A 14672-nucleotide genomic window follows, 5' to 3' on the forward strand; every position below is an offset into this window, starting at 1 on the left:
GCTTCTTAGTATAAAAATTTTATTCATAAACAGGATCACTGAGCAGTTACACTGTGCCAGGCTTCTGGCTGGGGACCAGAGTTACAAAAAATAAATAGGAGATGGCTTTCCATCACTGAGGTTGATGGAAAAACACAGGAACAATGCTAATTGTCACAGGATGGTGAGTACTGGGATAGGGGTCAGCACAGGCTGTGAGAAGACCAAAGAAACTCTACCGGTAGGTGGGTGATGCGCAGGGAAAGCTGCTTGGAGGAGGTGACTTCTGGGCTGATCCCTGGGAAAATGCAGGGATTCTCCAGACATAGAGGGAAGAGAAAACAGGCGGCATGTGCAAAGGCACTGGGGCTCGGTGTGCTGTGGCTACTGAGGCTCTGCTGGAAGGTGATTGTGTGTGTGTGTGTGTGTGTGTGTGTGTGTGTGTGTGTGTGAGAGAGAGAGAGAGAGAGAGAGAGATGGGGAAGCGGAAGTGGAAGAAAAAGGCTTGGCAGAAGATGAGGCTGGACAGGCTGGATCATGAAGGGGGCCTTGTATGTCATGCTAAGGAGCTTGGAGTTTATCCCCAAAGCCTCTGGGAGCTATTGAAAGGGGTTTTAAACAGGGGAGTGCCATGATGAGATTTGCGAGTTAGGAGGATCACCCTGGCGGCCTTGTGGAAGATGGATTGGAGGGGCCAAAGCTGGAGGCAGAGAGATCAGTCAGGATTTGGGGGGATTTTCTCTCTGGTTTTACAAATTTGACGAGAGAGACTGGGTGGGGTGGGCCTGGCAGACGCACCAGCTTAAAGAGAAAGGAAAGGCTCCCGGGCCATGGGAATGGTTTCCTGACTCAGGGTGATCCCACCTCCATTTGCTGATTACCCCGATCTGGCGGCCCTCACCACTCCATCAGGAAGGGCCAGGCTGGTCTGGGCCCCTTTGAAGTTTCCCTGAGCCCCCAGCCTCCCGGGGGGGCCTGGAATGCAGGCCTTGGAGCCCAGACAATGTCTCTCTGCTCACGCCGGCTGACTGTCCCAGGCACACAGATAGGCCATTGAGGGGCCCTGGCGGACCTGGCAGGAGTCCCAGGCCATGTTAGTTATGGGCAGTGGCTTAGTCAGGCTTCTGGGGGCCTTTCTTCTGGGACAAGCCTGTCCTTGTGCTAAGGGCCTTCCTCACACGCAGCCCAGCCTGGCTGGGCAGCTGCAGAGCCCTCGGCCAACCCTAACAGAGCACTTCAGAGGAACCGCCGAGGGAATCAAAGCCCTTCGGGAGTGCCCGCGTCCCTGGGAGTGGAAGGCACCATGGAGGGCTGCTCAATGGCCCCTCCACCTTCTCCACACCCCGTGCCCTGGCCTCTGGTGCTGTCCCCACCCTTTGGCCCTGGAAGGAAGCCAACTGAAACACACTCCCTCCCCTGGGCCCCCTTCTTTGTGAAAGGCAGTGACCAGCTCGGCAGGAGCTCTTCCAGAACATAGTTCACAGTCCCATCGTACCCCTGGAAGTCAGCTGAATGCATGCATGTATCGAGTACCTGCTGTATGCACCTACCCAGGCTAGGTGCACTTTATATGACGGTGACTCATCACAGGTTGGACCGTGTAGTAGTTGAGAGGATAGGATCTGAATAGAGACTGATCAAAGGCTTGGCACTTGTGTTTGCCGACTGTGTGACTTTAGGAAAATTGCTCTGCTCTATTTGCCCATTTCCTCACCTGTAAAGTGAGGATGTTACAATATCCCCTCTATTGGATGGATGCAAGGTTAAATGAGATAATGCACAATGAATTTTGCCGAGTGCTTGGCACGTAAGGACTCAGTAAAAAGCCGCTGTTGTGTTTCCTCCTGCTGTTTATTGCTACTGCTGTTATCTCTGGATCTTCACTGCTCCTCAAGAGCAGAGTGTATCCCCATTTCACAGAGGAAGAAGCTGAGACCCAGAGAGGTTAAGCAATCACACAGCTGGCCAATGGCAGAGCTGAGGTCTGAACCCCTCTGTCCAGGGTTTCTGCCATACCCATAGCCCTTTTGATAAGTCAATCCCAGGGTTGGGAGTATCCTGGACCCCAGGGAACGTGGTGGCAGATCCTCCTATTGTATCTAAGTGCCCTTTCTCCATTTTTCCAGGTTTCCAAGCCAGGAGAGGAGGGTTGGTAGCGCTCAGCGATGGGGAAGATGGTGCCATCCGCACAGAAGCTGCAGCCTCGGGGCCCTGTGGCTGCTGGAGATAAGTGATGGCGCCATTTGAACACCTGCTGGAAACGGTGCAGAAACCGTAGCCCCAGGAGAGCACGGGCAGGTGCTGGGAGCCAGGATGCGAGAATGACGCCTCCGGAGGCTCCAGCCTCCCTCCTGCCCGCGCGCTAGGAGCCGTCCCCAGGCCCCAACCGGGAGCCCAGCTGCCCAGGGGCATGGCCAAACCTTTCTTCCGACTCCAGAAGTTTCTCCGCAGAACGCAGTTCCTGCTCTTCTTCCTCACGGCCGCCTACTTGATGACCGGCAGCCTGCTGCTCCTGCAGCGGGCCCGAGTGGCCCTCCCCCCGGGCCCCCGGGCGCCCGGCACCCTGCAGGCTCTGCCGGTGGCCACCGTGGCGCTGGGCGTGGGCCTGCCCGACGGCAGAGCCCTGCGCGATCCCCGTGTCAGCCCGGATCCGCTGCTCCACGAGGACGCGCTGCGGAGTCCCCTGGCTCGGTCGCCGCCGGTCCCCCTGCGCTGGCCCCGGAGGAACCGCAACACCGAGCTGCGCCAGCTGCGGCGCCGCTGGTTTCACCACCAGGGGTCGCCCACCCTGGGCCCCGAGGCCCCCAGGCCGGCCGCGCTCAGCAGAGGTAGGTGCTCAGCTGAGAATCTTGGGGGGCCGCTCCCAGGAGCCCTGCTCTGTTCCCTTTCTCTGTTGCTAAGGCAGCTGGAGAAATAGGTCCTACCGGCTTATGGGCTTCCCAGATCCCTCCTTTACTCCCACAGAGCCCGAGACAGAGAGGAGCTGTGATGTGAAGTCCTTTAGCGTTTCGCTCACTCACCAGCAGGGATTTCATAGGGCTCAAGGTCGAGATGGGTGAACCCAAAGCTCCAACTCTCGGTTCAGAATAACTTTCTCTATTGGCTCAGTTGTACCTTGCTGGGTGACCTTGGGCAGATCAACTTAACTTCTCTGGATCCCCCTTGAAATGGAGATAGACACCCACCCCAGGTTTATTGTGAGGATTGCGCCTGTTAGTATAGAGCAGCAGGTCCCACGCCTGCAGCACCAGGCACCTGGAAATCTGTTCCCAGTGCAGATGCTCAGGTATTCCCACACTCAGTGAGGCCGGCCATCCATGTATCAGCACTCTCTCTCTCTGGGGTCATTTTGATGCAGGCTTCAGCCAAGAGCCACTAAGAGAGGGGGCTCAGTATATCCTTTGGTCCTCTCACTCGCAGCTTTTGCTATTTAGTAAAACTAATTTATATAGTGTTTCCTGTGCATCTGTATATCTACTAGGTATAGATACTAGAATTATCTCCAAATGTTCTGATGAAGAAATTGAGGCACAGGGAAGTTCATTAAGTCACCAAGGTCATTCTCTTTGCTTGGGTTCCCTGGAAGCAAACCCTGAGACCAGGATTCAGATGCACACAGTAGATTTGGGGTGTGATCCCAGCAAACACTAGTGGGAGAGTGGGAAAGAGACCAAGAAGAGAAGCAGCCATAAAGGTACATTACTGAGCAGGTTACTACTGGGCAACCAGAGCTTGACCAGCTCGGAAGGGTCTGGAGTCAGAATAGATCACACAGCTCATGGTGACCTGGAAGCAGCAGGCCTGAGAGACAGGGGAGGCACAGCAGGATTGGTCATGGTTACAAGGCTGGGTTTCCCACCTGGAGACACTGAGTTATGCAGATTGTCTGTGGAGGGCTCAGTCAATTGTTGGGTGCTTGGTGAGTACCCAGTAAGTGCTGAAGTTGCTCTTGAATGGTGACGGGGCTCAGTCAGTTCCTCAGCATTCCTGTCACCTCCTCGTTTGGTCCTGTGCCCTAAGTCACAAGAAGAACTGCTTTCTTGACTGTAAAAGGTGTAGTTGGAACATTGGGTCCTATATGGAAGCGTGTAGAAGGAGATAGGTCAGGGTGGGCACCAAATCTGAGTTAGGAGAGCTATGAGTGCCAGGCCTTGGAGTTAAGCTGTATTCTTGTGTGTGTGGGTGGGGGTGGTGGTGCTGGGATCTGAGGATGGTGAGAAGAGTCCAAGGAAGAGAAAGGGGTCCAAGGGAAGGAAAGGAGCCCAAGCTTCTCTTGCCTTAGGAAGATGATTCTGGTAGCCCCAAAGAATGAAAACTAGAGGAAAGAAGTTTTCTCAGAAATCATCTAGTTCCTAGTCCTTGCTATAGGATTTCTTCACATTAGAAGAAAGAAATAGCTGATGGTTTCTCATTAGCTTATTTTGCACAGGTGTGCTTTCTGTAAACTCACCCAAACACACCAAGAAACTGTCTCTATGCAGTTTTCACTGATGCAAATTGTTTAGACTAAGGTGTAAATGACCCACAGAAGGCAACATAGACTTCTTGAGAGGAAGTCATGATAAAAGCACAAGTTTTTTTTTTTTTTTGAGAGAGAGAGAGAATTTTTTTAAAAAATATTTATTTTTTAGTTTTCGGCAGACACATCTTTGTATGTGGTGCTGAGGATCGAACCCGGGCCTCATGCATTCCAGGCGAGCGCGTTACTGCTTGAGCCACATCCCCAGCCCCAAGAGCACAAGTTATGAAAATAGACCTGGGTTCCTTTCTTGGTATTGCCATCTATTGACCCTGCAAATTGGCCTTAATTCCTCTTTTCATTTCTCACTGTTCTCACTGAGGATCTGCTATATGGATCTACACATGTGTTTGTTTGTTTTTTTAAAGAGAGAGAGAGAATTTTTTGATATTTGTTTTTCAGTTTTCGGTGGTCCCAGTGCCCCGTGCATGCCAGGCGAGCGTGTTACCGCTTGAGCCACATGCCGAGCCCTACACATGTGTTTTTCACTGTGCCCTTGAGAGGCCAGTCTGGTGGTGGAATCAGACTTGTGCCCAAGTGATTACTGCACAGCATGACCCAGGTACGATAGAGGCATGGCAAAGGGCTTGCAGACTCATTAGACAAAAGTGACCTCTATCCTGGTGTGGTGGCATACAACTGGAATCCTAGTAACTAAGGGAGGCTGAGGCAGAAGGATCACAAGTTCAAAGCCAGCTTCAGCAACTTAACCAGAGCCTGTCTCAAAAAAAAAAAAAAAAAAAAAAAAAAAAGGTCTGAGAATGTGGCTCAGTGGTTAAATGCCCCTGGGTTTAATTCCTGGTGCATATTGACCATCAGAAAAGAGGGCTCAGGATGACCAGCTGTGACCCTGGGTATAGAATATGTATATTCAAGAGAACCAATAAGCATCCTTTAACTTACTTCTAGTAATAAAAGCTGAAGAAATTGTGGCTAGATATAAGCAGGACTGATATTCAACTGTTATCTAACAGCATGGTCTTATTGAGAGCTAAAAAAAAATTGAAATACTTCCATACCTATTGATAGTTACTGCCCAGAGCCTCTGGGGTGCCCTCTGTACTCTGGCTGCCTCCCCAGTGACCATCAAACCTCCTCATTATTCAGCAAAGAAAGGATTAATTCCTGGGACCACAGGGGGTATTCGGAATCCAGTTCCAGCAGGATGGTGACAATTTTGAATGGTCTGCCCCGCACCATGGGTTGTTAAATATTTTGAATATGCCCCACAGTTTCAGGACGAATTTGCTCTCCCTGCAGAATAACAAAATCGTCTCTGTTGTCCCTTGGCGGGAGGTCTTCAGTAAAAGCAGGGGAAGCCAGGGCACTGGCCCCAAGGCTCTCTGGGAGCCCCCCTGCTCCTTTCCGTTGTAGGGCTCGGGAGGGCCTGCAGAGCCAGGCGGGCCTCACTCATGGAGAGTGGCCACAGTGCAGCCCTCTGGACAGCTGCTGGGGCCACAGACAAAGCAAGCATCTCTTTGCGGCCTGGGCATCCCGCCATCCTCCTGAAAGGGGATCCTGCAAGGCGCGGAAGCTGCAGGAGGCTCCATCAATCACTGAGCATTTCATTATACCTTGGACAACATCCATAATGGAATAAAATGTCAGTAAGTTTACTGGGGGAAAAAATAGTAACTTCTCCATAGCCAGTTTGTTTTTTATTGATAGTAATTTCCAAAGACATTCCAATATCTCCAAAGCCATCGTTAATAGCCTCACGGCTTGTCCATTTTGATGTGCAAATGAACAGATGCAGAGTCACAGACAATAATGCATCGCCTCCATTTCAGCCGAAAGTAATAAATCCGCGGCAGGATGGGTCCCAGCGCATCCCTCGAAAGTTCTCTTCTTTCCTGCACATTCTTGCCTCTGTCGGCGAGTTAGAGGAAAACATTTGTGGTGTTTCGGGGATGAAAGAGCTCACCTACTCTTCACAAACCAGAGTGGCCATCTGCATCTGAGGCCAGGGCTTCCTCTCCACATTGATCAGGTCCATAACCGGCCAGCTGGTAACTGCTAGCCACTCCTTGTTTGAAGAAGAACTGGAGTCTGACTGCTGGGAACCAGATTTTCCCCCCTCCTCTTTTAATGGCATGCTCATTATTTGGCTAATATTTACGGATCCATTGTCACGTTAGGTCCCAGGTTAGAGGGGAGGATCAGAATGATAATAGCTGTTGCTTACTTGAACATCTGTCAAGTACCAGGCACAGCTCTATACAGGCATACATCTGTTTTCTCATTTAATTTAATCATAGCCTTCTGATGGTGCCCTCACCGTTTTCATGGCAAAGAATATGAGTTTCAGGAAAGTAAAGTCATTGAGAAATTTTGATTATTAATAATGATCTAGAAACCTGGGTAGTTCAGGCCTTACATTTGACCATTCATATGTGTTATCTTCTGCAGTCTTCAAAACCAGCCTGTGGAATTGGCACCCCATGCCTATTTTACAGATGGGAAAGCTGAGATTCAGAGAGGGGAAGCTGCACATCCCAGGTCACACAGCCAGGTACTGGTGGAGCAGGGATTTGAACCTAAGTCAACCCGTTGCCCAAGGCTGTTTCCATCCGGTTGCCCAGAAACCTTGGAACCTCAGCCTTGGAAAGTCTTGAGACGGGCCACTTTTAAAACCTTGTGGCTAATGTCCCAGCTGCAGTGATAAATGTTTAACATTCCCTGAGCTCATGTTTTGGATTTTTAATTGAAAGCTTTAATGGACATTTTTCTTTGCTGGGCAACACATCAAAATTTCTCAGATACGAGCTTTCTTTTGCTAAGTAGGTGGGCAGAGGAGGGAAATTCATGCGCACTGTCCTGGGAGAAAGTTCTCTGCAGTGAAGCATGATGGTTGCAATCGTCCTGAGGCTGATAGGACAGAGAAGCTTGTGGGGCCTGGGTCTCAGGAAAGCAGGCAGTGCCCGGTGCCAGGGGATGGCCTGCTTGGAGTGACCGTGGGAGGCTCCTGGCTTGGAAGATGGCCAGACACTTTGGCAGACATTGAAGATGGCTGTCAGCTTCTTCCTCAGCCCTGTGTCCTCTGACCCTAAGGCTCTTTGATCCTGGCATGGTGAGGAGTGCAGTCTACTCTCGCTTTGGTCATTCTCTGCTTCCTATCTCTTAAACTAGAGCCTCAAGAATTGCACCTTGGTGCCGTCAGCAGGACCATCCCTCCCTGGATCTGAGCTGTCAGCTCCTGTTCTTGCACCCATAGGGAACATACGTGGGTTTTTAGGAGCCGTAATCCACTGTTCAGAATTGGGTGTTGACGTTGATGCTGGGCCTAACCCTGCTGAGTCAGGGTGGGTCACCAGCGGGGTAAAGGTCTGGCCCCAGCCCTCCAGGAGAGCTGTCTCAGTAGAGACAAGACCCACAGACTTCCAAGATGGTGAAGGGCAACAGTTAATGATAAGAACTTGGCTAACCGATGAGTTTTCCAGGTATAACTTGTAAGAATCCTAAGAAGAGACATGTTGCAGTGGGCTGGAGTGGACAGGTGTGTGACCTTGGTCTTCAGGACAAGCAGGGAGAACAGGGTGGATGTGTCAGGGGAGCAGCAATGGAGTGGGGCAGGAGAAATGAGCTTGAACAAGGGGAGGCGGCGAGGGTGGGTGTCTATCCATTTGACAGTTGGGGAAACTGAGGCCCAGTTGAAGTGTTTCAGCCAGATCAGAGATGGACAGAAAAGCCACTTTGGGCTTCAGGCCTCAAGCATGAGGTTGGTGGACCCATTTCTCCAGATCACTTAGCACAGGGCTCCTGAGTCCCTGCTTTGGACTAGCTCCTTGGCCAAGAATAAAAATGAGTCTCTCCTGCTCTCGGGGAGCCCGTGAAGCAGTAGACCATCAGGACTTTCCATCAGGAAGCCAGCAGGCTGCTGAGAGGCCTTGGGTGTGCAGCTTCCGGAGAGCCTCATTCCCCTGGAGGTGGTGGTGCCTGCTGCCAGTGGCACGGGAGAGGAGCAGGATGCAGGGAGAGGTGCAGCTTCTTTATCACAGGTGCCCCATCCAGATCTCAGCACAGCTATTGTGGGTGTGCATTCACAGCTTGGGGACCGTGCGATGGCGTGTTTGCAAACTCCCAGCATTCTGTTCCTTCAAAACACGGTGGTGTGCGTGACATTTACCTGCCCAGTGCCACGTTTGCATGGTGTTTGTGATCACTGTGTTGCTCTGTGCATCTCTGGGAGCTTCTCCTTCCCTCAGGGGAACAGAATAGGCTGTCACAGACTCCCACCCACCAGTGGAGCTGTCCCCCAGTGTCCCCTCATGGAGCTGTCCCCTAGTGTCCCCTCATGGAGCTGTCCCCCAGTGTCCCCATCCAGGGATGTGCCGGAGTGACCAGAGAAGGCTCCGTGGTCAGTTGGTCCCATTGATTGCCACACAGGACACCTATCTTATTACCCCCTTAACAGACGCTGCTTGCACCAGCAGAGGACAGTGGATTTTTTTTTTTTTAAATTTCTTGGCCTGTTGGAAAGCTCTTCCTTATGTAACCTGACATCAGATTTTCCAGGAGTCCTGTCTTCTCTCTGGCCTCACATGGAAGCAGCAAAACTTTCTCTTGAGACCTTGTGGAGGCAGAGGGGCCTTACTGAGCCTAGAGAGATTAAGGAGGAGGAGGAGGGGGTAGTGGCCATGGGAGGTCATTAAACTATCCAGTTACATTGCAAGTCAATAATTTTTAAAAAGTTTAATGAGATGGAAATGCCCACTACCCTGATTTATACGATACGTCCTATATGTCTATTGAATTATCACGCTATAATGTATAATTAAAATCATAATAATGAATAAAAACAAATCCACATGTGGGTAGTGGAGAAAGCAGTACTCAGCATGAGCCGAGCTCATCACAGGGCTGCCCTGGTGGACAGTGGGCCGTTTACTAAAAAGGGGCAGGCAGTGAACAAGCTGGAGCTGTCCAGATGCCCACTTGGCTCCTGCACTGAGCGGGCATTGAGCTGCAGCCCTCATCCTCCGCTCTTCCCTGGAGAGGTGACTGAGCCAGGCAGGGCTGGAGACTCCCTGGCTTTTCCTAAGCCTGAGCCCCACGGTTTGGACCCCTCCCTCCCTGATCTTATCCTCCCTCCCACAGGAACCTACCTTGGCTGCTTCCGTGACGAAGGCCAGGAGAGAACTCTGAAGGGGGTAGTGTTTTATGACTTGAGGAAGATGACCGTCACCCACTGCCAGGACGCATGCGCTGAGCGGTAAGTGCTGGGACCCCGTGCTATTGAGTCCCCTGGAGATAAGGTCAGAAAAGAGTCCCAGAAGAGTGATGCTATGGCTACCAATATATTTAGGCCTCAATCGATGAGATCAGATCCCCATCATCCAGAAGAAAGGTGCAGGAGGGCCAGTGTCCAGAGACCTGGTTTCTAATCCAGCTGTGCCAGGGACTTGCTGTGTGACTTTGGTGAGATTTTTTTTTTTTCGTTCCATGAGCCTCCGTTTACCCACCTTTTAAAAATAAAATGAGACGTTTTAATCTAGATTTCTCCAAGGACCTTTCCAGCTCCATTAGCAAAAGTGTTTCTATTTGCATTTATAACAAGTTTTGCTTTTTCAGATACTGCTAGCTCTCTTAATAGTTAGCAGACATTTGTCATGTCCCAAGCAAGGGTCCACTGTGCATGTGTTCATGTGCACGGGTAGAGGACAGGCAAGACAGCATGAGAGGACACTGTCATCTATTTCTATCACCTTAGATCCTCTTACAATTTTGATGTCACACAGAGTCCCACAATGCTCTGTTAGGTAGCAAATTAATTTGTCCCCTTTTTCACATGGAGATACTGAGGCTGAGTAAAGGCAGGACAAGACCCTCCTGCATTGCATGCACTTTGCAGCTTAGATAAAGCTGAAACTGAAGATGGCAGCATCTCATTTTAGTTTCTTAACAATGAAAGAAACTGAGACTTGGAGGTAGGAAGTGATGTTCAGCATCTCAGAGCTACTAAGTGGCCAAACGAGAACTAGATGCTTCTGTCTGGATTTTTAGTCTGGGGCTTTTTTTATACCAGGATCCACTGAGAGGGGAGTTTGAAAACATGACCACTTTCGGTAGTTGCAATCCCATGTGAAACTTTTAATACATTCCATTTCCCATCTCTTTTTGTTTACAGCTGCAATTACAACGGGGAGAAAGTAGGTAGAGAAATGACCGGAGCCAAGGGCTGGGCAGACGGCCCCTTTATAATATGACAAGCGGCAGGTGCTTTGGGCCTGGGACACACTTAAAGTTTTTGAGTTGTGCAACTGTAACATTGCTAGCTTGACATTGTCTTCAGTGAGAGTATTTACACCACAGAAAAGGGCAAGCACTCCATATCAGGGCTCTCTCTGTTCCCTGCTGAGAACTGGGTTTCCAGCCCTTGGCTGATCCAGCCCCATGTATCTTATAACATGAGGTCACTAAAGCTCAGAGCTGAGGTCAGAACAATGGGGCTAATCACTTATTACAAAGGGAAAATGGTCCCCCAGACTTACCTATATGACTTTTAATTCTGGATGAAGACTGACTCCTAAGGCTAGCCACAGGCTGTGGGCCATCCCCCCTGCCTCCTCACCCAGACCTAACCTCGGCTTCACGTCCAACCCTTATCCTGGCCCAAGGCCCAGCTGTGGATGCCTGACCTGGACCTTTCTGCAGTTAGGGCTCTGAGCCAAGGTCTGGACTCACCCAGTCTCCGTCTCCCTGCAGGTCCTACGTCTACGCAGGCTTGGAGGCCGGTGCGGACTGCTACTGCGGGAACCGGCTGCCAGCCCTGCGCGTCGGGCTAACGGAGTGCAACCAGGAGTGCAAGGGGGAGAAGGGCACCGTGTGCGGGGCTGTGGACCGGCTCTCCGTGTATCGTGTGGACGCATTGCTGTCCAGCTCCAGGAAGCGTGAGTGTGCCCGCCTCTCCCTGAACTGTGCATGTCCCATGTGCTCCAGCTATCCCCTACCTGAAGCCTCTCAACCTCACTATGTGGGACAGATCCTGTGTCCTCCCTTCTCTCTCATCTTCATTATATGGTGCTATGTCATGGTAGGTGTCAGGGCCCATTGAAGACTCAACTGCTTGACTTTCGTGACTGAGACATGCCTTGCAGGAGGGAAGGATAAGGAGGCCTAGATATGCCTCACACATGCTGTGTGACTTTAGACAGCCCCCTTACCCTCACTTGGTTCTATCTATTTTGTAAACTGCCACTGAGGAGACTGAGATTTCTAGTAATAGGAAGAACAGAGAATATCAAAATTCCCTAGCTAGAAAACATTTGGAAATGTTGGGTAAAGTTAGCCAATATCATTTTAAATGGACAGCTTCACTAGCAGGAAAGTAAGACAATCCATGGGTCCACAAAGAAGAGGAAATGAAGAACCACGGTGGTCGGAGGAGGGGATGATGTTGTGCAGCCCTGGGTCTCAGGGCCCTGGGTCATCAGTCTTGGTAAACCTTAGGCCTAGGTTTTTCCTGCTTAAGCAGAGCAGGAAATGAGGCCTTGGGCCTATCATTCAACAGGGAAGTGGATTAAAACCTCTGCATCAAGTGGAACTCAATTTCACTGAAGTATAAACCAGTGGAAATTTCGATGAAAAAATAATTAATAATAAGTCACCCACCAGTTCAGGGAGATAGAAAGGAGGCTTCTCTATTTTATTTGAACTTCAGTTGAAATTCAACTTTTTCTACAAATTAGTCCTTATACATTTTTACAAGTTCTGGGATTCAAATTTATACTGTGTGTTCCTAAAAATTCTAAAAGTTGGTTCTGGGATGCATGGAGTATCTGGGAGAGACAAATGCAAAAGAGAGAGAGAGAGAGAGAGAGAGAGAGAGAGAGAGAGAGAGAGAGAGAGCGAGCTGGACCATCACTCAGAATTCCCACAGGTAAATTCTCACTGAAGATGAATTTACAATTCAAAATTACAGAACTCAAGAGAAAATAATCAACCATAAGGTAGAATAAGCTGATAACTCCAAACAAGAATTTCAAGGAGAGTGCTGTCAATTAGAGATGACACCTGAGGGGCCCCAATTAGATAAATTTGAAACTCAAGGTTGTCCTTATTACAAGATGATGGGCCTCAGATTTACTTAACCAGATTACAAAAGGTTCCTCTATAAAATATAACAGGGTTGTGCACATTCACATGTGCTGGGGGTGATTCTTTTTTTTTTTTTTTTTTTTGGTACCAGGGATTGAACTCAGGAGCACTCAACCACTGAGCCACACACATCCCCAGCCCTATTTGGTATTTTATTTAGAGACGGGGTCTCACTGAGTTGCTTAGGGCCTCACTAAGTTGCTGAGGCTGGCTTTGAACTTGCGATCTTCCTGCCTCAGCCTCCTGAGCCGCTGGGATGACAGGCGTGTTCCACTGCACCTGGCTCTGGGAGTCATTCTTCCTGTGACTGGAAGGGCCAGGCCGGAAAGAAGTGAGCCTCTCCCACAGCATGGACGGAGACTTACGTTACCACTGGTCAGGGTGGAACTACAGATCATGGTGGCACAACCCAGCATCCAGACATGGTCTGCTTCTGTCCATGGTCTTGCCTCTGTCCATGGTTCCATGAGGTCGATGGATCAGTCCAGGAATGGACAGAACTCAGGAAAGGAGGTGTCAAGTCAAACTCTAAGTCTGTGGAGGGGTTACTGGGAGGATTCTCTAGCAACAATTGAGTTTTCCAAGCAATTCAGATGCCCATCACTGAGAACCACAGTGCACCTAAAGGTCAGCCCTGGCCACCTTGTATGGATCAGAGTGTAGGGACAGCAGCCCAGTGTTTGTCCCTGACAGCTGGGGATACTCAGGTGCTCCTTGCATTCAGACAGGACATGTCTGGAAGCCAGGAGGGCCAGACAAAGCCATGGGCACAGGATGGGGAAACTGACAACATGCTCTTCAGCTTCAGGGTCCAGCAAAGAGGCCATTACCTCCACAGGTGCTTACTGCCACCTACCCTGCTCCAGGCCTTGACCTGGCACAGAGGTTTGCCGTCACCTGGACAGCCACATGGGCTCCCTGAGGACTAGGCTGCCCGAGGCTGGTTTCTTGGATCTTTTATTTCTTTGGATTCAAACGTTAGCCTGACCCCTTACCCTTCACCTCTGACCCCCAGCAGGACCAGGCCTGTACGTGGACTCTAGGATGTGCCACCCACTCTCCTCTCTGCTGTCACTGACTCTCAGAGACAGGTGTTGTACTTCTCTTGTCCACTGGCTAAGGGGCAGATGGCCCCGTCATTTGGGCCAGCCCCAGACCTCAAGTCTGCCAGACCTGCTGTCATGGTTCATGTGGAAAATGGTGTCCACACCTCCCCTTCGGGCAGGCTGTGAAGCCCTGTGTGGTTGACCCTTGCCTTCCCGCTCCCTTCTCAAGAGGACAGGCTGACAGGATCTCTCTCATAGGTGACCAGGTGACCCCCCCCATTGTAACTTGCAGCAGTTTCTGGCTAACAAGACTCATGGACCAGCTTCCAGGTCAGACTCAGGGTTCAGTCCTGAGAGCTCCTTAATGACTTCCCCTTGATGGCCCTTGGGGTCTCACCTGGAGAGCAAAGGGAGAAGCTGTGGAACAGGCAGCTCTAGGCAATGACCTGACTGCTCACAGTCGCATCTGGGGTACCTGGGGACAGCTGGTCTGACCCCCTCCGGCAGCCCATGTGTTGTTCTCCTGTCACAGTCGATGCCGTCCCCTCATGTACCTTGTCTGCTCAGCTCTTCCTGGGAGCCTGCTCTGTCAGGGTCAGCTGGCTGAAGGCCACTCAGGATGCCAGATGCAGATGCCCTTTGCTTCCCTCTCTGTGACCTGGGGACTCTCTAGGATGCAGGTCACTCTATCCTCTCTCTGTTTTCCTGTCCTACTGACATTCCCCTTGCCTTGTCCCTGTGCCACCCTGTGCATCTACAGGTTGGTTCCTTGGGGACCAGCCATGCCACAGGACAGTCTTGTGGGTCCCGTGTATGTCCTCACCCTCTGCTTGGACACACCCAGGGCAGGTACGTGGGTGTGGGAAGATCCAAGTTGGCCATGTGGTGCACTGTGCTCCTCATAGCCAGCCCCAGCTTGGTGGCACGTAGGAGAAAACAGAGTCTCTGAGCCGGTGACACAGGAGGGTTGCAGAGCTAGTCAGGAGCAGTGACTGCCCATGAACCCAGGCCTTGGGGACTCTGAGTCCCTC

The 14672-nt window shown here is 50.8% G+C and overlaps 1 protein-coding gene across 2 annotated transcripts in view; it reads left to right on the top strand.

The window, feature by feature from the left end:
• Wscd1 (WSC domain containing 1) overlaps positions 1-14672 on the top strand; it is a 44627-nt gene that overhangs the window by 8297 nt on the left and 21658 nt on the right. For both annotated transcript variants that reach the window (XM_026393946.2, XM_026393945.2), the window contains exons 2-4: positions 2106-2807; positions 9596-9710; positions 11204-11388. In XM_026393946.2, coding sequence (XP_026249731.2) covers positions 2390-2807; positions 9596-9710; positions 11204-11388 — 718 coding nt within the window. In that variant the 5' untranslated portion in view covers positions 2106-2389. The remainder of the gene's footprint in view (positions 1-2105; positions 2808-9595; positions 9711-11203; positions 11389-14672) is intronic.

Source organism: Urocitellus parryii, chromosome 7, assembly GCF_045843805.1.
Source record: "Urocitellus parryii isolate mUroPar1 chromosome 7, mUroPar1.hap1, whole genome shotgun sequence".
In the NCBI taxonomy this organism is placed as follows: Eukaryota; Metazoa; Chordata; class Mammalia; order Rodentia; family Sciuridae; genus Urocitellus; species Urocitellus parryii.